The 17582-nt window shown below is 36.2% G+C and overlaps 1 protein-coding gene across 2 annotated transcripts in view; it reads right to left on the bottom strand.

The window, feature by feature from the left end:
• The window catches only part of SRBD1 (S1 RNA binding domain 1), a 131094-nt gene that overhangs the window by 95469 nt on the left and 18043 nt on the right, over nucleotides 1–17582 (bottom strand). For both annotated transcript variants that reach the window (XM_082755485.1, XM_082755486.1), the window contains exons 11-14: nucleotides 14117–14220; nucleotides 9987–10094; nucleotides 2469–2626; nucleotides 958–1048 (exon numbers count right to left, since the gene is read on the bottom strand). In XM_082755485.1, coding sequence (XP_082611611.1) covers nucleotides 958–1048; nucleotides 2469–2626; nucleotides 9987–10094; nucleotides 14117–14220 — 461 coding nt within the window. The remainder of the gene's footprint in view (nucleotides 1–957; nucleotides 1049–2468; nucleotides 2627–9986; nucleotides 10095–14116; nucleotides 14221–17582) is intronic.

Raw genomic sequence — 17582 nt, 5'->3', positions numbered from 1 at the left:
CAATGGCCGTATTTAATAAGAACCTATTCCTTGGAATATCACACTGTGCTTATCAGATTTTCAATGGGACTTGAAGAGATGAGTCAAAGTTATCACTCATTTGTAAGAATGGCTATAGCTGGGGAAAAAAAACAACGGTATTTCATATTCATAAAAGAAGGGTTATTTATTTACGTTCCTCAAACCCATTCACCTGGTATTTCTTTCATCTGTTATGCATCAAGAAAAAAAGAATGCAAAAGCAATAAGAATCTTAATTCCTTAATGGGAACATCATAGTTTGCAACAGCTTGCAAGACTATTGGCTGTGCTGGGAGCAGTCAGAGGCAACCAGCTATTATATCACAAATGTTTAAAGCCAATCTAATGCTTAAAGACAAACTCAGCTGTATGCTGTGACCATTCCACAACTGATTCAGTGAGCTGACGTCTCTCCATCGGAGTTCCCAAAACAGTTCAATACAATAAAATCATGCTGTCCCTATTTGCAAGTTCATCTGGAGATCTATCTGGGCAGGGTTTCTTTTGCTTAATAAAGATCTTCTTAAAACTAAACAGGGCGTTTGGAACAGGGTAAAATCAGTGAGTGGTTTGGAGTGGGAAGGGAGGGAAGATAGTATGGCTATCTTTGTACCTTAGCTGACTGGTAATTTCTATTCCTAAAAATAAACAGATTGACAGAGCTTTATGGGAATACATTCATAGCATGCAATCTTAATCATGGTCATTGTTTCATTTCATATGCTTGTAATGTATATATTGTGTAAAAGCATGAGCACAAAGGAAAATAAGTTCTGAAGTACAGAAAAAAAAAAAAAAAAAAAAAAAAAAAAACCAAGAATAATTCTACTTAAATCAGTAAAATTTTGATTCTCTCCAAAGGCCAGTATTGATACTGCGGAGATTTTCATTAGATTTAGGGAGAAAGAATAATAAATATAAGTTTCCTTAACATACTTGAACTGTTGTAAAAGTCTCTTTATCTTCTCAGCTTCCCGAAATCCTTGACCAGAATGCAAGTAAACAATATCAGTATGGAGTATCTGACCTGGAACAAAAGGCAAAGCCATTTAAAAACAAAATAAAAAAGACAAAAGCAAAACAAACAAAAAAAACACATATTCCAAAGCTATTTCCTGCTGAACTACTCAAGTTAATTTGATGATTCACAAATAAAGCTTTTTAATAAGCCACCTTTCCCCTTTGTTTTTGTATCTGGTTAGAAGAAAAGCATGGTGGGCAGAGGCCAAAAATGCTTTGGCTGCCAAAGCAAAATGAGCTGATACATTTTCCATTTCCCCGAGACCATATCCAAATAACAAATAATGAGCACGTAGTCATAATAGGCATATAAAATATTATATCATCAAAAGAGAAAAGTAGCAATTTACTGCAGAAGATTCAATGCTATAATCTAGTAATTTTTATTTTTTAAGGCACATCCACCAATTAGGAATCCAGTCTATAGACCTGCATTCCAAGAGTACCAGAACTCCACTGTTAGCTCTTACCACGATCCCACCTATCAAATTTGGAAATAACCATGTGTTAACTGATACTTAGAGCTCGTGGTACAATGCAAGCTAATAACTATTTACTTCAGCTTCATTGCCATTTTCACTCATGTCAGAAACACATTTCTTATACCCTCCCTGGGCTTGTATATTTCCAGTCAAAAGCAAAGACAAAATAAGAAAAACAATTTCCTCTTTGCACCTAAAGAGGTGTGTATCCCCAGATCACGCTATGATGCACTGGAAAGGCTCTCTTCTGTCTATTTTAGACATCTGTCTAAAAATTAACTAAAAGGTTCTGCAAATACATTTCTGACTTATCACATTAACACACATACTACTTTAACACAACAAAAGGTCTGATAAAGTGTCCAGATGTCCAAGATACTACCCATGAAAAAAAACTAATTTATAGAAAGCACTTTGAATTCAAACTCTTTGTTAAACAATAAAAATGCCAGGTGTTCTCTTTGGTGACTACTGAGAGGCACAGTTATTTGAACTTGTATTCAAGAAGGCAGAGGGAATTTTAAATTCTATTTTATTAAGGAGTAATAATACCAAAGGAGACACTGAAATCCATGTGCAAGAAATTTAACTTTATGCCTGAAGAAAGGAATTTGCAACACAGGATGTGTGAAAACCACTAAAAGCTTAACCAAAAAAAAAAAAAAAAAGAAAGAAAAAAAAGGAATTTGATAAAATGTATGGTTTTGAAAGTACTCCTGCAATTGAATGAATATATATATATATTCATTCATATATATGTATATATTCATAATATATATATTCATAAATATATATATTGATATATATAATGTATATTCATATATATTTCATATATGAAATATATATATATTATGAATATATTCATAATATATATATATTCATAATATATATATATATATTCAACAGTCCTTTCAAAAAAGATTAATATTTTAAACTGAAACTTACTGGTTGGTGAAATAATAGCCAACTTGCAGCCATGCTTGTAGCCAGGATCTACTCCCATCAAAGTACGACCCCTCACAGGGCTGGTCAGAAGCAACTGCCGAAGATTTCTCCCAAACATCATCACAGACTCTTTCTCTGCATCAGATGTCAACTTAGATCTTAGAGGGATGAAATTAAACATCGTTTTTCCTTGAATTAGTTCTCATATGCACTTTCAAATTGTTCCAAATTTATAAGGTGTTTTTTTTTTCCACTTATGTTTTCATCATCTCTAACTAAATATTAGACTTTCACTCATGTTTTGGAAACTTTAAAAAAAGAATCAATTCAAACCAGAGAGAACTGTATAAGAAAGTAAACCAACACAAGCACTGTAATGGAAACACCAACAAAAACGTACACATACAGATTAATATTCAAACATCAACTCATAATTTTGAGTGGAGAACAGCTTCCCTTTAAAACTGATACCTACTTACAAAGAAAAATGGATTTGAGGAAGGCACAGACTGAAGTTGGAGTAATTTCTCACTTTTGAAAAAAAAATCACTATCCAGCAAAAAATGATGATCATTTAGGCTGAGAGCTACTGGAGAGAATGTGCAAGGGCCTACCCAATTAATTGTTAATACACTATGATTTTTGAGGCATTTAGCTCCATCTATGAATTAAGTTATTTAACAGGTATCACAAAACCATGTCGATTTGATGCATTTCTGTAAGGCATTTCTCTGCTTCCTAAGAACCAAACAAACCAGAAGGATCCCAGGATCATGATATTCCTTACATTTCTTTTGCATGTTCTTCAACTGAAAGAAGTAGTTAGTGGACTAACTATTTGATGTCAATGACAATAAGCAAGAATTCTTACTGTACAGGGCTATGTGAGACAATTCTCAGCACTGTTGAGTGAAGGTGAACAAGATGCATGATGTCTTATTTGTCAAAAGTGTCCAGTGAATGATTGGTAAGGACAAGTATTTTTGTCTCAGTACAACATCTTACATAAAAGAGCAAAACTGAAAAAGCAATGCAGACACAAATATTCATTATCTATATGTTTTTTTTCTTGCAGACACTCATAGACATTTTCAGCTCCATTACATTGTCCATAACGACAAGAATTCGGCAAGCAAAAGCAGTCCAGCAAAGCCTCTAAAAAATTTGAGTTGCCATGGCCCTCATTCTCCTTTTCCTTATACCCATCACTGAAAAATATAATATCACAGAAGAAACAAAAAAAAAAAAAAAAAAAAAAAAATGAATTCCAGTTAGCTAAACTCTGTAAGAACTTGGTGGTGAGGGTACTACTCAAGTTGCTTAAATCAACCATTGCACAACATCCGAATCTCAAGCAGGCTACAAACCAAACAACTCTCATGGAGGCTATTTAACACAAATGGATATGAAGCTGTTCTGGGTAATCTTTAAATGTGGAAAAAATTAGGAATTTTCACTTGAGCAATCCCAAAATCCAGCAAACATCCAGCTCAGCCCTATTCCATCCCACAGCAGTACAGAAGGATCTAAAAAGTCTTCATCTCTCATTTGTGGTCTAGAGGTCCTCTTGCCAATCTGTGGTAAATGCTTGTCTCTCCAGCTCTCAGCCATTCACACAATTCTTGTGTGCAGCTTGTGGGTTCAGAAAAAGATGTTACTGCCAGCAGTAGCTTCTGCAACCCTAGCTGCATTTCACACATAGCTGGTTCACAACTTCCCTCCCTGCCAGCCCATTGTGTCCATTTTGAAAGTTGGAGCAACCAAGGAAAGGAAAAAATATTTTAAAGAAATAAACAAGTAAAATGACTGCAAAACACAAGAACAGGCTTTGGGACAAGTGGGCAATTGTTGTATAAGGAACTTAACGCCTCCCCACCACCACCACTCTTTGTGTTTTTTTTCCTCCATACGTATGCTAAATTTCAGTTTCATAGTATTGTGCTAAAGCTCTATGAACAGTTCTTTCTCACATTGTTGGTAAGGTATTTTCTTTAAGAAAACGTGCAACAAAAGACTTTTTTTTTTTTTCCAGTATCAAGTGTACGGAATTAACACAGATGTTATTTAAAGAAAGATGGTGAAGGGTATACAATACTCCCGACTCTTATCCTAGCCTCCCACTGCTTTCAGCTCAGAGTTATTTCCTGAGCTTGACAATGTTTGTCTTATTATTAGTCCACAACAAATCTCGTGTCCAGCTACTCAGCCAGTATGCCACTGAACCCATGCACAGATCTTGATCTTGCATCCACATAAACGTTTAGAAGCAACTTCTACAGGCCCATGGCAAACTGCAAGAATAGCCGCCACCTTTTGGATGGAGGCTGATTCTTTTTCACTTTTATGGTCCTCGTAGATTTTATACCAGAAGAGAGCAAAAATTTATTCCTGGAAATTGTGTGCCACTCTTCACACTCCATCTCTGTTAAATCTTCTCTTTTCCAAGACGAGAATTTGCAGCCCAGTCAACCCTCTACACAGAAACAATTTCATACCTTGCCCCCCTTCACTGGGCGTTTTCCAGTTTGATTAATTATTAACTACCTATATTTTTATTATTTTTCTGAGTTGAGGGGATCTGAATTCCAAATGTAAGCAAACTATATCAATGATTCTGTTTAGACTTTATTCCTCAACTAAATAATCTTTTCTAAGCACTTAACATTTACATGGAGCTATCTTCCACAGTGCCAAAGCCGCTTTCCTGACTGCCAGGGTAGCACCAGAGTTCATCATTTTCTATATAAAAATAGAATTACTTTCCCTCACAAGCATCACTTTACAGTCATCTTGACTGAGTTTCAGTTGCCATTTCATTTCCTGCCATTCACTCTTGCAGCATCCTTCTGTAATACAATACAGTTCATCCCCTTCTTAAAACATTAAATAAAAGCAACCCAAACCACAGAACCACCTTCTTCCAGTGGGAATCCAGGGTAATTGGTGGAGGTGCCGGCTGAATTCTAGTCCATGCAATTACCAGAAATACTGGATGTAATTTGTAAGAGGTCAGAGACAAAAAAGCAAATACCTAAACCTCACAACTGTATGGATCCTTCTACGTACATGCACAACAGAGGTTCAGCCAGCACCTGTGCATAGAAAACTGGTTTGTAAACAAGGGAAAGTTAAAAGCTCTTGGATTGGAGGCTTTTACAGATAAAGGCCGAATTCCAGCTTTCCATCTATCCCACAGATATTGTCTCCCTATTGTCCACGAGTCTAAATCCACCCACGGTGCAAATTCACATCAGTCCACCTGTGAAGGGAATCTTGTGCAGGAACTAAAGTTGCCCCTAAACACATGCTATTAGTTATGTGCGCCTTATGGAAATCGTGTTTAAAATTGGCATGGATATACAGAAAAATATATAGTAACAGGAAATGTTACTGAAAGTGCCAGGTGCGTAGGGGGAACATAATGTATGTCCTTTCTATTACATAATATCCTGTATTTTTTAATTTCAAATATAGACGTCTCTTTTCTCTCTAACTGTCTCTCACTCAACACTTGTGTCAATGACATGATCTACTGTCCCAAGTATTGGCCTTTAATTTTAAGTTTGGAATAGTCATTTGATCCTTGAACAAATATTAAGCTACCTCAAAAAATGGTTTTATTTTTTTTTCTTTTTCAGAGCACAATTAGCTTCATCCAAATGGCTAGGTGCCTAGTTTCATGTTTTTGCAATTTGTGACAGTTCTCATTAATATGGCAGAGATAAGGCAGAGGAGGAGAGCAGCCCTTCTCTACAAACACAAGACGAATGATTATTTGGTTAAAAAAAAAAAAATAATAAAATAAAAATAGATAATTAAAACAACAACAACAACAACAGGAAAACACCAAAAAAAACAACACACAAAGAACTTCAGTTGCCTAATGAAAAAGTATTGACCTAGTCAGAATTTCGAGCCCCTCCCTTGAACTTTAAAAAGTAAATCAAAGCAAGTAAGCTAATCACGACTTACTAGCTTCTTTATTCAAAGTTAGACAAGTCAATTTTTAAACTGAGATTTAGAACTCCCCGCTTCCATATACAGTCTTAGAGGCAATCCTTTCCCTGGAAAAATATCTGCAAACTAGCTTCAGGTGTGAAACAAGATATACAGAGAAATGTTTATGTCCCTAAAGACAGAAGAGAGAAAACCACTCACTTCAAGAAAGCATGGAAAATTAGGAAAGGATTATCCATTAAAAAATGGCCATGCCACATCACTTGCAACAAATCCTGATGGAATCCTTCCATGCAGAACTGCAACAAGATAAAAAGTATTTCTAAGTGCCAAAAGCAACAGTGGACATTATTATACCAGATACAAGAAATGATGGTATCTGACAGAGTGAAAGAAAGGAAATTAAACAATAAATAAGGTGGCCGCCTTGCTGGCAAGTTTTATCCTTCTGATCACTAGAAGCACCAGAAATTTCAATACATTCTTGGAAACTTTCTGTTCCAACGTTTAATGATAATAAAATGAAAAGAAAAAAAAAACAGCATGGGGTAGATTGGAGGTATTAATGCTAAAAGGAGGTACTGAATACTTCAGCAGCCCTTTGCAAGAGTCCTAAAAATCAGCTCCTGGTATGGGGGAAAAGAATAAAAGAAGGCTAAGGGGTTAAGTGGTCATGGACCAGGAATAGTACTGGCAGGTGCTTTACATTCTTCTCCATAGGAGCAGTTTCAGCTTTTCCTAACCAGACAGTGCCAATCATGTCAAATTATCACAATGAGTAAAACATAAGCAGACATCCACTCAGGAACAGGCAGCAAGCTTAGTATTCTTTTCAAGTACGACTTATGAGCTACATCTACGAAGTAGTAGGGAAGAAAGTAGTGTGTGTTTGTCTTGTAATTAAGTAAACAGAAAATCCTGTAGCAACCTACTGCTGCAGCAGCTCTCATACTGTTATATACAACACCTCTTGTTATTAAAATCTGAATAAAAAGTTAAGTGTGCTGGGGCACAGTCCTGTGGTTGGAACCATGGAGTAAGAACACAAGAAAAGAATTCTTATCACACTCAGAATCGCACAGAGTTTCTAGGTTGGAAGAGACCTCAAGATCATTGAGTCCAACCTCTGACCTAACGTTAACAGTCCCCACTAGATATCACAGTTTGACTATTCACGACAAAAAACAAACCCCACTAAAAGGTAAGTCTGTTATCTTTGTTTTAAGTTTGATTCTAGAGAAGGGTAGGAATGAAAAAGACTTTCACACCCATTTGACAGAAGCCAACATCAACTGTCGTGAGATGTTCATCACTTTGGCCAAACAATGCCTACCCTGAAGTAGCTAAGGTCACAAAAATGAATCAGGACTCATTTTCAAAAACAGTGAAATCCACATTAGCAAAAGATAAGCTCACCATAGGGTGACTAATCAAAAGATGTGAAGCAATTTCACTTGCAAAATAATGACCGAACACAACATACTGTAATGAAGAAACCCAAAAGCCACTACAAATATCTGCTGTTCAAAACTAGCTGACAGTTCTTCTCTACCACGAAGAACACTGAACATCCGTCTAACAATGCCTGTGAGAAGCAAGGAAAAACAACTCCAGTTTGAGCTGAAACATCAGAGAGCAGCCAGGCGGGTAAGGAAGAACTACATTTCACAATGTGATTGCAGATTTCAGATACCTAATATTCTAAATAACCAACACAAGCCATTTTGGCACAAGTCATTTCAACACTTCTGATCTGAGAAACAAGGTCTCTCGTACACTCCAGTTCAACTACCTCAAAACAAGTTTTAAAATTTACGTCTCATACCAGGAAGCCTTGCCCAAATCAAACACACAATACTTGGGCAGTCACTCTTGTATTCCAAAGAGATGAATCACAGCATCAGTACCATTAGCCAACATGACAATATTCTTGCCAGGTGCTCTGGGGGAAAAAAAAGGCCTGTTCTTACCTAGAAATGGATAGAGTTAATTTCATCCTAGATGCTAATACTAATTCAGAAGGCTGGAAAAAAGAATGGCAGAATGGATGGGTAAGAGGCAGCAGGACTATGCTTTTGGCTGCCTATGCTCTCAGAGGAAGACAAACCTTGCTGCTTTTCCTTTTATCATGAAGTATGGCAGGCATGACTTTTTTCCCTTTTCATAAGGAAAATAATCTGATATTTGGTCTACTATCATATCTAGCATTAATCATAGTATCACAGAATCATTCAGCTTGGAAAAAACCTCTAAGATCTCCCAATCCAACCCTTAACCTGGTACTGACAAGTCTGCCAATAAACCATGTTACTAAGTTCCAAATCTACATGTTTCTTGAAGACCTCCAAGCGTGGTGACTCAACCACTTCTCTGGGCAACCTATTTCAATGCCACAGAACTCTTTCAGTATAGGAGAAATTACTCCTAATATCCAACCTAAACCGCCCCTGGCGCAACTTGAGGCCATTTCCCCTTGTCTTATCACTTGGTGCTTGGGATAAGAGCCCAGTCCCCACCTTGTTACAGCCTCCTTTAAAGTAACTGTAAAGTACAATATGGTCTCCCCCGAGCCTCCTTTTCTCCAAGCTGAACCACCCCAGCCCCCTTGGCAGCCCCTCGGACTTGTACTCTTGACCCTTCACCACCTTTGTTGCCCTTTGTTGGACGCACTCCAGCACCTCAATGCCCTTCTTGTAGTGAGGGGAACAAAACTGAACACAGTATTCAAGATGAAGCCTCAAAAAAGCCACGAATGAAAACTTCAAATACAAATTGAGCGTAACATCATTAGAAGACAACACTTTCAGAATGCAGACTGACATATTCAATCATTTCAATTACATGGTAAACCACTACACTTAACCATGAAATACCCTATCCAGTACTACTTTTACTCTTACTACTTTTTACTTAAGTTTTAAGTTTAGAACAATATCGTAGATCTCACAAAGTGGCATTCTATCTGATTATATTATTACTACAGTATCACCAGAAATAAAATTACTGACTTCTCTAGTGCCATTATAATATCCACAAAAATGGTATCAGACTAACACACTGACTACTGCATTTACCACAAAGTGCAGACAACAAACACTAGGGACGCTTCCAGCCATAACAATTGCTTTGTAGGTTTCTTTCAAGCAGGTAAAAAGAAATGAAGTCAGAATAAAGTCCCTGACTGTACTATTGCTGGGACATGAAGAGACACTGGGGAAACTCAACAACATAAAACTTTAACGCTAATAAGAGGGTAATGATGCAACTCTATTATTGTAATGTTTCTCTATACCATACTTCATAAATGTATAAGCAAAGACAAAAACAGGTAAAGCATGCAAAATGTCTTAACAGAAAGATCATTTCTCTATCCTAGCATAAACCAGAAAAAGTCACAAATTACATCTACTGAACACAGGACTACTTTGTGTTTTCTTCTGAAAACACAGAGGAGTGAAAGACTTCCTGTATTTTCAAATGTATAAAAGATATTATAAAACTAGGAAAAGGGAATATTTAAGAAGTAGGTAGTATAAAAATATGCCTTCATTCTGGGCTTACCTGAATTCCCTACAGAGGAGAGGATATATAAGGCGTTTATATGCATCCTCTACTGAGTTTCGTAGTATCCTCATTAATTCTGGTTTTAAAAATTGTTTTGGTCTCCATCTGCGTAAGAACAGAAAAACAAAATCAAAAAATGCTTTAAACACATATACAAAAACTCAAATAAAAAGGAGATTGTACTCCCAAGGAGAAGGGAGGAGGGAGACACTCAGGTATATTATGCTCAAATAGAAGTAAGACTGAATATTTTCTTTTACAGTCCAACTATTTTGGTTTTCATTGCTTTTAAAAATACTGATAACATCCATGCTTTCCTTCATTCAGTGTATTTTTCACATGCCTGGGTCTCTAACTACAAAGTGATTAGATAGATAGATATGTTAAAATGTCTGGATAATTTTTTAAGGCAAAAAACAGGACTGAATTTCACTTTTGACTTTGCTTTGTTTACTTGCACTCACTCAGAAATGCTAAGAATCCTCAACTGACTGCTCCTACCCAGACAGCTTTTCAGTTGTTTAAGCAGACTCTACAATTTCCCAAGACAGCTTTTCTTTTTCTAAGTATCTGTGTACATAATAGCTGAGAAATGTGTGATCAAGTCAACACTATATCAATGTATAGACATGGGAGCAGAATTAAGCTTACCACTTAGTTTTACAACTTCCAGAGTTTTCAGTGCTTAGCCACATGACCTCATCAACCCTTTGCTAACAGCTTTTACAAATAGTTCTACTATACTTATTTGTAACTAGAGACTTTTTACATATGCATATAAAACCACCCTAAGTTTAAATCCACTTATTGCCATCCATTTCTATAAACATGAAATTTGTACAGGTGGCAAGTATGACTTTACATTACCCCCAAAAAGTATCCTCAGTGCAAACAGGAATGAATTTGGAAATGTGGCAGCTGTTGCACCCTGCCGTTTCATCCACTAATGCTAGACAGTAAATCTTTTATCTGTAAATTGGTTATCACAGCAGACGTTTTTATTATCTACCTATACACAAGTAAAAATGATTCAAGCAACATTCTATTAGAAATCCTAAAATTGCTGCAAAAGAAAAAGCAGCCAAATACTAAGTTCAATTCATAGTAAATACTGTTTCCATCATTCCAGTACTTTGTGAGGAAAGAGGAAAATCCACTTTTATGCAAAAAGTATAAACATATGTATATAAAGATCAAAGTCCAGTTAACCTTTCCTCTAACAACAGATTCTTCTCAATTATTTAATCAAGAACTGACTTCTAAAGCCCTTTAAATGAAGCCCTATTTAGAGAACCTCCATATACATAATACCTTCTTACTCCGCTCATCAGCTCTATTACGTGCACGTGCTCCCAACTAGGATCACCATAAGCATAAATGGCTTAGACCACTAATACACCTCAAAGGGTAAACCCCATCAATGCTCACATAGTCCACATTAAGAACCACTCATATCAACTAATAACCGTTCCAGGAAGAGCTTTTAGAAGAGCGCATCTAGGCTTTTAGACCTGAAGCACAAAGAGCAGAGTTTTGTTTTTCCTCCAAGACACTACATGAAACTTGTACCAAATTGGCAACCACACATAAACCATGCCTTTAAAGCCTTGTACCATGGCCTTTACACAGTATTTGAGAATTTTGTCTAGAAACTGACAAAAAAGATTATCAGACGCTGAACTTCATTTTCAAGGATGCAATCCCACTTTGAAACAAATTCACACCCCTTCCAAAGGGAGAACTCCACCACACCTTTACGCACAAAGCCAGCTAAGCAGCCCCTCTTCTGGCTGTTTCTCGTTGTTCCTTTCCCCATGTCCCACGTCACAATTAAATCTTCAGGACCTTAACAGTTGTAATGTTAATGAAGCTATGTACGCTGTCAAACTACAGAAATCCCATGTTCTGATAAAGAAGTACATTCCATAGAGTCAAGTGTAACAATACTCCTGAGATTTCAGTGCAATCCTAAATTTCAAGAAAATATAGATGCTACTACAGGCATAAAATATTCTGCATTTGCAAAGAAAAAACAGTATTTTCAGAGCATCTACACAGAGCTCAATATATTAATAAAGAGTTCTAGTCTTTCAAAGTCTTTTCACTTTCCATCCTGGTGGCATTTAATGCTGAAAAATTAACTTCAGAAGAACAAGTAAAAGGCAGTATATTTACTACTAATTCAATACGCAGTAGATGATACTGTCCTGTGGCTAGAACACTGGGCAGACTTTGTAGCAAGGTTGTGGTTATGGTTCTGCACCTGATTGTGTGTGTGACCTTCAGCAAATCAGTTAATGCCTCTGCAAAAGTTTGAACTCCTTGCCCTAAACAAGTGTTCTTAACTTTCTGCTCTATCCAGTAAATCAATGCAATGAAAATAATGCAATTACCACCGTTGGACCATTACTTCCAAGCTTGCAGAACAGAATACACATTGAGTAAGAAATATTTGCCAATTTGATAACAGTCGTCAATCAAATGAGGAAGATTAGAATCTGTGATAGACGTTAATGCATCAATATCTACTAAAATCATTCCTTCTGAAATTCTCTAGTGCTGGAGAAGTTGCCCTTAAATAGTAAAAAGCTATGAGTGTATGTAGCCTCAAAAATGCCAAGTATTAATATGTAGTTCCATTTCCAAGGTCAATATTCTTTTTATCTCAGGATGACTCACAAAAGTGTAATCAACCAAGAATATCTCAATTTACATCCCACTTTCATTTGTGTAGCAGTGACAAGCTGTTCCATTATCTGTGGCTCACAGTGCTTCCAAATTCTGTCACAGATGCAGTAAAAGCAAGACTGGTAGTTATTTTCTGCCTACAGAATATATGGGAGAGCGTGGGGGTGGGGAGGGTGTAAGAAAGATGGAAATTCCATTATATTTATTAAAATTAAACTTCAGTGTGTTTATTAATCCTGATACTTTACTGGAAAAAAAAGTGACTTCCTGTTAGTCCTAGATTAAATTATCTGGTGAAACAACATTTTAATTCTTTCACGGGCTCCCATGCTAGAAACAGAGCTGTGAATCTTCTACAGTGAAAATGTGCATTTTTACCACATTCTTTCTCGGACTCGGTATAGAAGAAAAATATTTGCTTTTATATATTGAAAAAGCCTTTTTTTTCCTCTGTCTTCTTTGCCCCATTTGGTAATTGAATTTTAAGGTGTTTTGAGTATATCTTAAAAACCTTTACCTCTGCAGTGCTAAATATCTCAGCCTGTTAAGAAAGATAAACCTGTCTTTTACATTCTGATTCTGTGATTCTATGTGGAAGGCAGATGCACAGGGTTTGGACCACAATATTTTCCGATGGAGAACATCAAGGTACAGTGCAGTTTCCAAGAAAAAGAGTGACAGAGATACCGCACAAAATATATTTAACCAAAACTTCTGTAAAAAAGCCCTCCAAATTATGCAATACGAAACAGGTCTCATTACAAGCGAAAAAAAAGAAACTTGTCAGAGCAAATTGATAAGAAATAGGAGAATCATCCAAAATTTTCTGACTTAAGCAGAGATCATAACACAAGAATAAGGTCACATAATATTTGAGAATTATGGATTGAACACAACCACTTTTAGGTTGTCTATTAAATCCAGTACATTTTTTTAGCCATGTCAATGAACAAAATTCCTGACACATGCAGATTTCAAAGTTGCATCCTTTATTGATTTAAAATCTGAGGCAGCAGTCTTTAATCACTGCAATCAGGCATATAAAGTTATTTTTCGTAAGTTGGAAGTACATTCCATTGTATTCTGCAAATTTCTTTTGCTGAAGACTACAGATGTGATGCATATTTCAAATTGAAAATACATTCACCTTTCATTATGTCTTCGCTTTTTTTTTTTTTTTTTTTAAAGAATTCAATTGCTTGAAGAACGGAGCCAGAATTTCCCAGAAACGGCCAAAGGCATGTTCTTTTTTGTGTAATGCCACAGCAGTGGGAAATGTAGAGTAAGAAGTATCCATTTAATAGCTTCGTCTAATATGCATTTGCTTAAATTGTTCTCTTAATGTAACAAGACATGTGAGGTATATTTCAGTATGTAGGTGTCTACAGGAAAAAAAAAAAAAAAAAAAGACTTCCATAAGAACATGTATCCATGCAGACCTTTCATTGACACACCACCAACAGAATTCATTCTTCACCCCGTCAGGAATGTTGACCTTCACTGTCAGGATCTTCAGATTTTCCCCTCGGTTAATGGCCAGAATCTGAGTGCAAACATAAATGGCAGAGACAGATGACACACAAAATATCCAAAAGATAAACTTATCAACATTTGTGTACGCGCTTGCTTGACATTCTGTAGCAAATCATGATGGTGGTACAGTAAATCAGTTCACAAAGTAATAGGTTGTACAGATAACATCCACAATTTAAACACAGATTAAATCACACCATGGCATAACAAAGCATACATTTTTCACTGAGTCTGCAATCCCAAGATTCAGTTTTATCTTAAATACACTTACAACACAAGTCAGCATGAATTTAGTTGGTTGGGTAATTTTATAAGCCAAATGAAAACTCAAGAAATGAATTGAAAAATGAGTACAATCAGAGCTAGAGATCACAAAGGGAAAAAGTTAGTCCTTCATTTTGTTTCCCAAGAGCAACCAAATTTAAAATTAATTGTAAATCAGAGCTTGTGACACAAAGGCAGTCAGCTCAGTATGATGAATTTTCAGTTATTCACACCTAGTTCATAAACAGCTGAAAATATTGTAGTTGCACTCTTTAATGAACACTGCAGTCTATAACATATGCACTTTTCTGGCAGTCTTGTGTACACAGCCGCATATTCATGATCTAAACATAAATCTCGCTGTAGAAGTGCTATCTGCATGCAGTCTTATTTTAATTGGAAGTCTGATTTCCCCTTTAAAGACAGGATGACAACGCAAGTGGTGGATACTGGAGGGTACTAGTGGACATTTCCTAGTCTGATCTCACTCTGAAGATGAGGAATGGTCACCTGAAAGGGACCTTATAATTTTAGTAAAGAAACTCACCAAGGTATTTTAGATACAAAGTAACACTTAGAAGAAGCTACAAATAAAACACATTTTTAGAGTTCCTTTTCCCTTCCAAAATACTTTAAAGTGCAAAAATAAAAAATAAAAAATCCGCTAGAAGTTGACATTCTTGTATTACTACACATGTTGCTGTACGTAGCAGGCCCTAAGCACTGTCACAACAGAGCATTCCGTGTCAATCATGAACTTTAATTCAATCACTAGCTAACTCAGACATGTCACATATGTTAAATACAATGGTTTAAAATGACTCCAGGACATACTACCAATTTATATTCCTCAGCCCTACTGCTCCTGTGACATACCAGGCCTGACATATCATTGAACAACAAAGCTAATAATAAAGATTGCATGTGAAATATTATAGCATCTGGTACCTTGACTGCCAAAGCAAATGTTTTCATGTAGAGATTAGAAAGACACATTTTAACAAATCAAATGCTTTCATGTTTATTCTGATTTTATTTTTAAAAAGAGAGAAAAGCTAAATGTCAAGCTAAAACGAAATCAAAATGATGCTCAGGACAAAGAATGCATCTGATAGAATTATAATGTCATCATTCACCATGCTGTTAGCGGGGTCAAGATTTGCATCACATTTTCCACAGGCGCTCCGTCTGTGGAACGTGTCAGTCACCTCAACTTAAACCAGCTGCACTGCACTAGCTAATATTTTTTCTACTTTTTTATTCTGAAAAAAATCTGCCTCTCCTGTTTGAAGTGAGGTCCGTTCAGAGAACCACTATCATCTAGGAAATGCTCAATGAGGAACGCAATTAGTCAATTTATCTTCTTAAAATAATGAAGATTAATCTATTTAATTAACATTCAGATACAGCTATTCTAGACAAAGTAATCTTTCAGTTCTGGAGAAAAGACTGCTTTTATGCTAGACATGAACAGATCCAGTGGAAGGGTTAAGAGCAAAAAAATAAAATACAGATGGTTAAAAGAAAGCAAGAACAATTATTTAATCTAGTCACAAAATGCATAACAAACCTAATTCTGCTTATCACAAAAATGCAACATCCTTTCTATTTCACAGCTCTCCTCTGTGCCCCAGATTTGCTCAGATTCACTAAGTTTTGTATATTTTACCAAGGACTTTAATTTCCAATTATTTTTTAAGTATGAGATTGAAACAGAGCATTTGCCACAAACATTATACTTCATGAATAAATCACCAATTCAGTCTTCTACAAATAGAGGAAGGGAACCCAAAGCATATACAACTGCTGAACTAGTTACAATTAGTCAAAAAAAATAAAAAATAATCAAACACACTCCTGAAAGACTTCTGTTTTAGTTGTGGCAGCACTGGTATAGCTACCTAACTGTATCCTCAAAGAGCCCAGTTCTGTTCTCTCTGCTGCCAGGGAAAGGAACCGTGGATGAAACTCCTCATGATAGCAAGACATTCCAGCTGCAGGGACCTACAGCCATCCGACTGCGTCAAAATCTCGAGTCAGACTTTTTACACAAGTTCTTTCTTATCTCACATTCAGTATTTTAACTTTTTCAAGCAAAAAACATGGCTCCATCTCTCCCAGTGTCTTATCTCCATCATTCCACGGCATATCTCACCACACAGAATAATGCCTTTCAACAACACAGAAAACGCTGAACTACCACATACATAGCTTCAGCTACACACAGCTGTACAACTACAGGACCAAACTACAGCTTACTGAACACCACTCGACCTTACTTTAATACATTCTGCAAGTCACCCCCAAGGCTGCAAACGCTTTGGTCATAAAGACAGTTCATCCTCTTATAGGTAACACAAGAATCTACCTACAGCTTGTTCCCCTTAAACTCCGATAAAAAAAAAAAAAAAAAAAAGTTTTCTTTCCTTACTTCATCATCAAATCACAAAATAAAAAGAAAGGAACTAGAAAACTAACAAGCAAAAATAATCAGGAAATTGAACAAAATCTTTTTTTAGAAAACAGGGAACTTAAATAGCAAACTGCATACATCAGAGATGATCATAAAATGTTTCTTTCTTGACTCGAAAAAACGAGCCCTGATGTACCCAGGGCCTTGAAACCTCAGTGAAGATCAAATGACTCCGACTTGAATATTTCCCTATTATGAATCTTAAATATGTTAGAATAGGCAATATGAGTGGTATTCAGGAAATGAAATACAAGTGAGAGTGCAGAGTCAACCTGTGATTACAAGAGCTTCACTGGAAAGCAGGGACAAAAAAAAAAAAAAGAGAATTTAAAAAAAAAAAAAAAAGAGAATTTAAAATTTAAAAGAGAATTCAAAAAAAAAAAAAAAAGAGAGAATTTAAGGTTCCTGATGAAAGGAGAAATAAATCAGAACTGCTTGAGTTAAACTTAACATCAAAAAGACATGAAAAGGACACATCCTAGATGACAAACAGTGCACGTGGGCAGAGTGCCAAGTAGGTTTGGAAAATCTGGTTTAGAGCCCTGGCTCTATCTGAGCAACAGTTTTCTTTATGTAAAACAGGGAAAATAACGATGCCTTGAACAAGAGGTAAATCATACCGTCATCCCAGAAAA

The sequence above is a fragment of the Aythya marila genome (assembly GCF_965140915.1).
Source record: "Aythya marila genome assembly, chromosome: 3".
Lineage (NCBI taxonomy): Eukaryota > Metazoa > Chordata > Aves > Anseriformes > Anatidae > Aythya > Aythya marila.
Note: the sequence above shows the minus strand (reverse complement) of the source record. Positions and strands in the feature narration are given on the sequence as shown.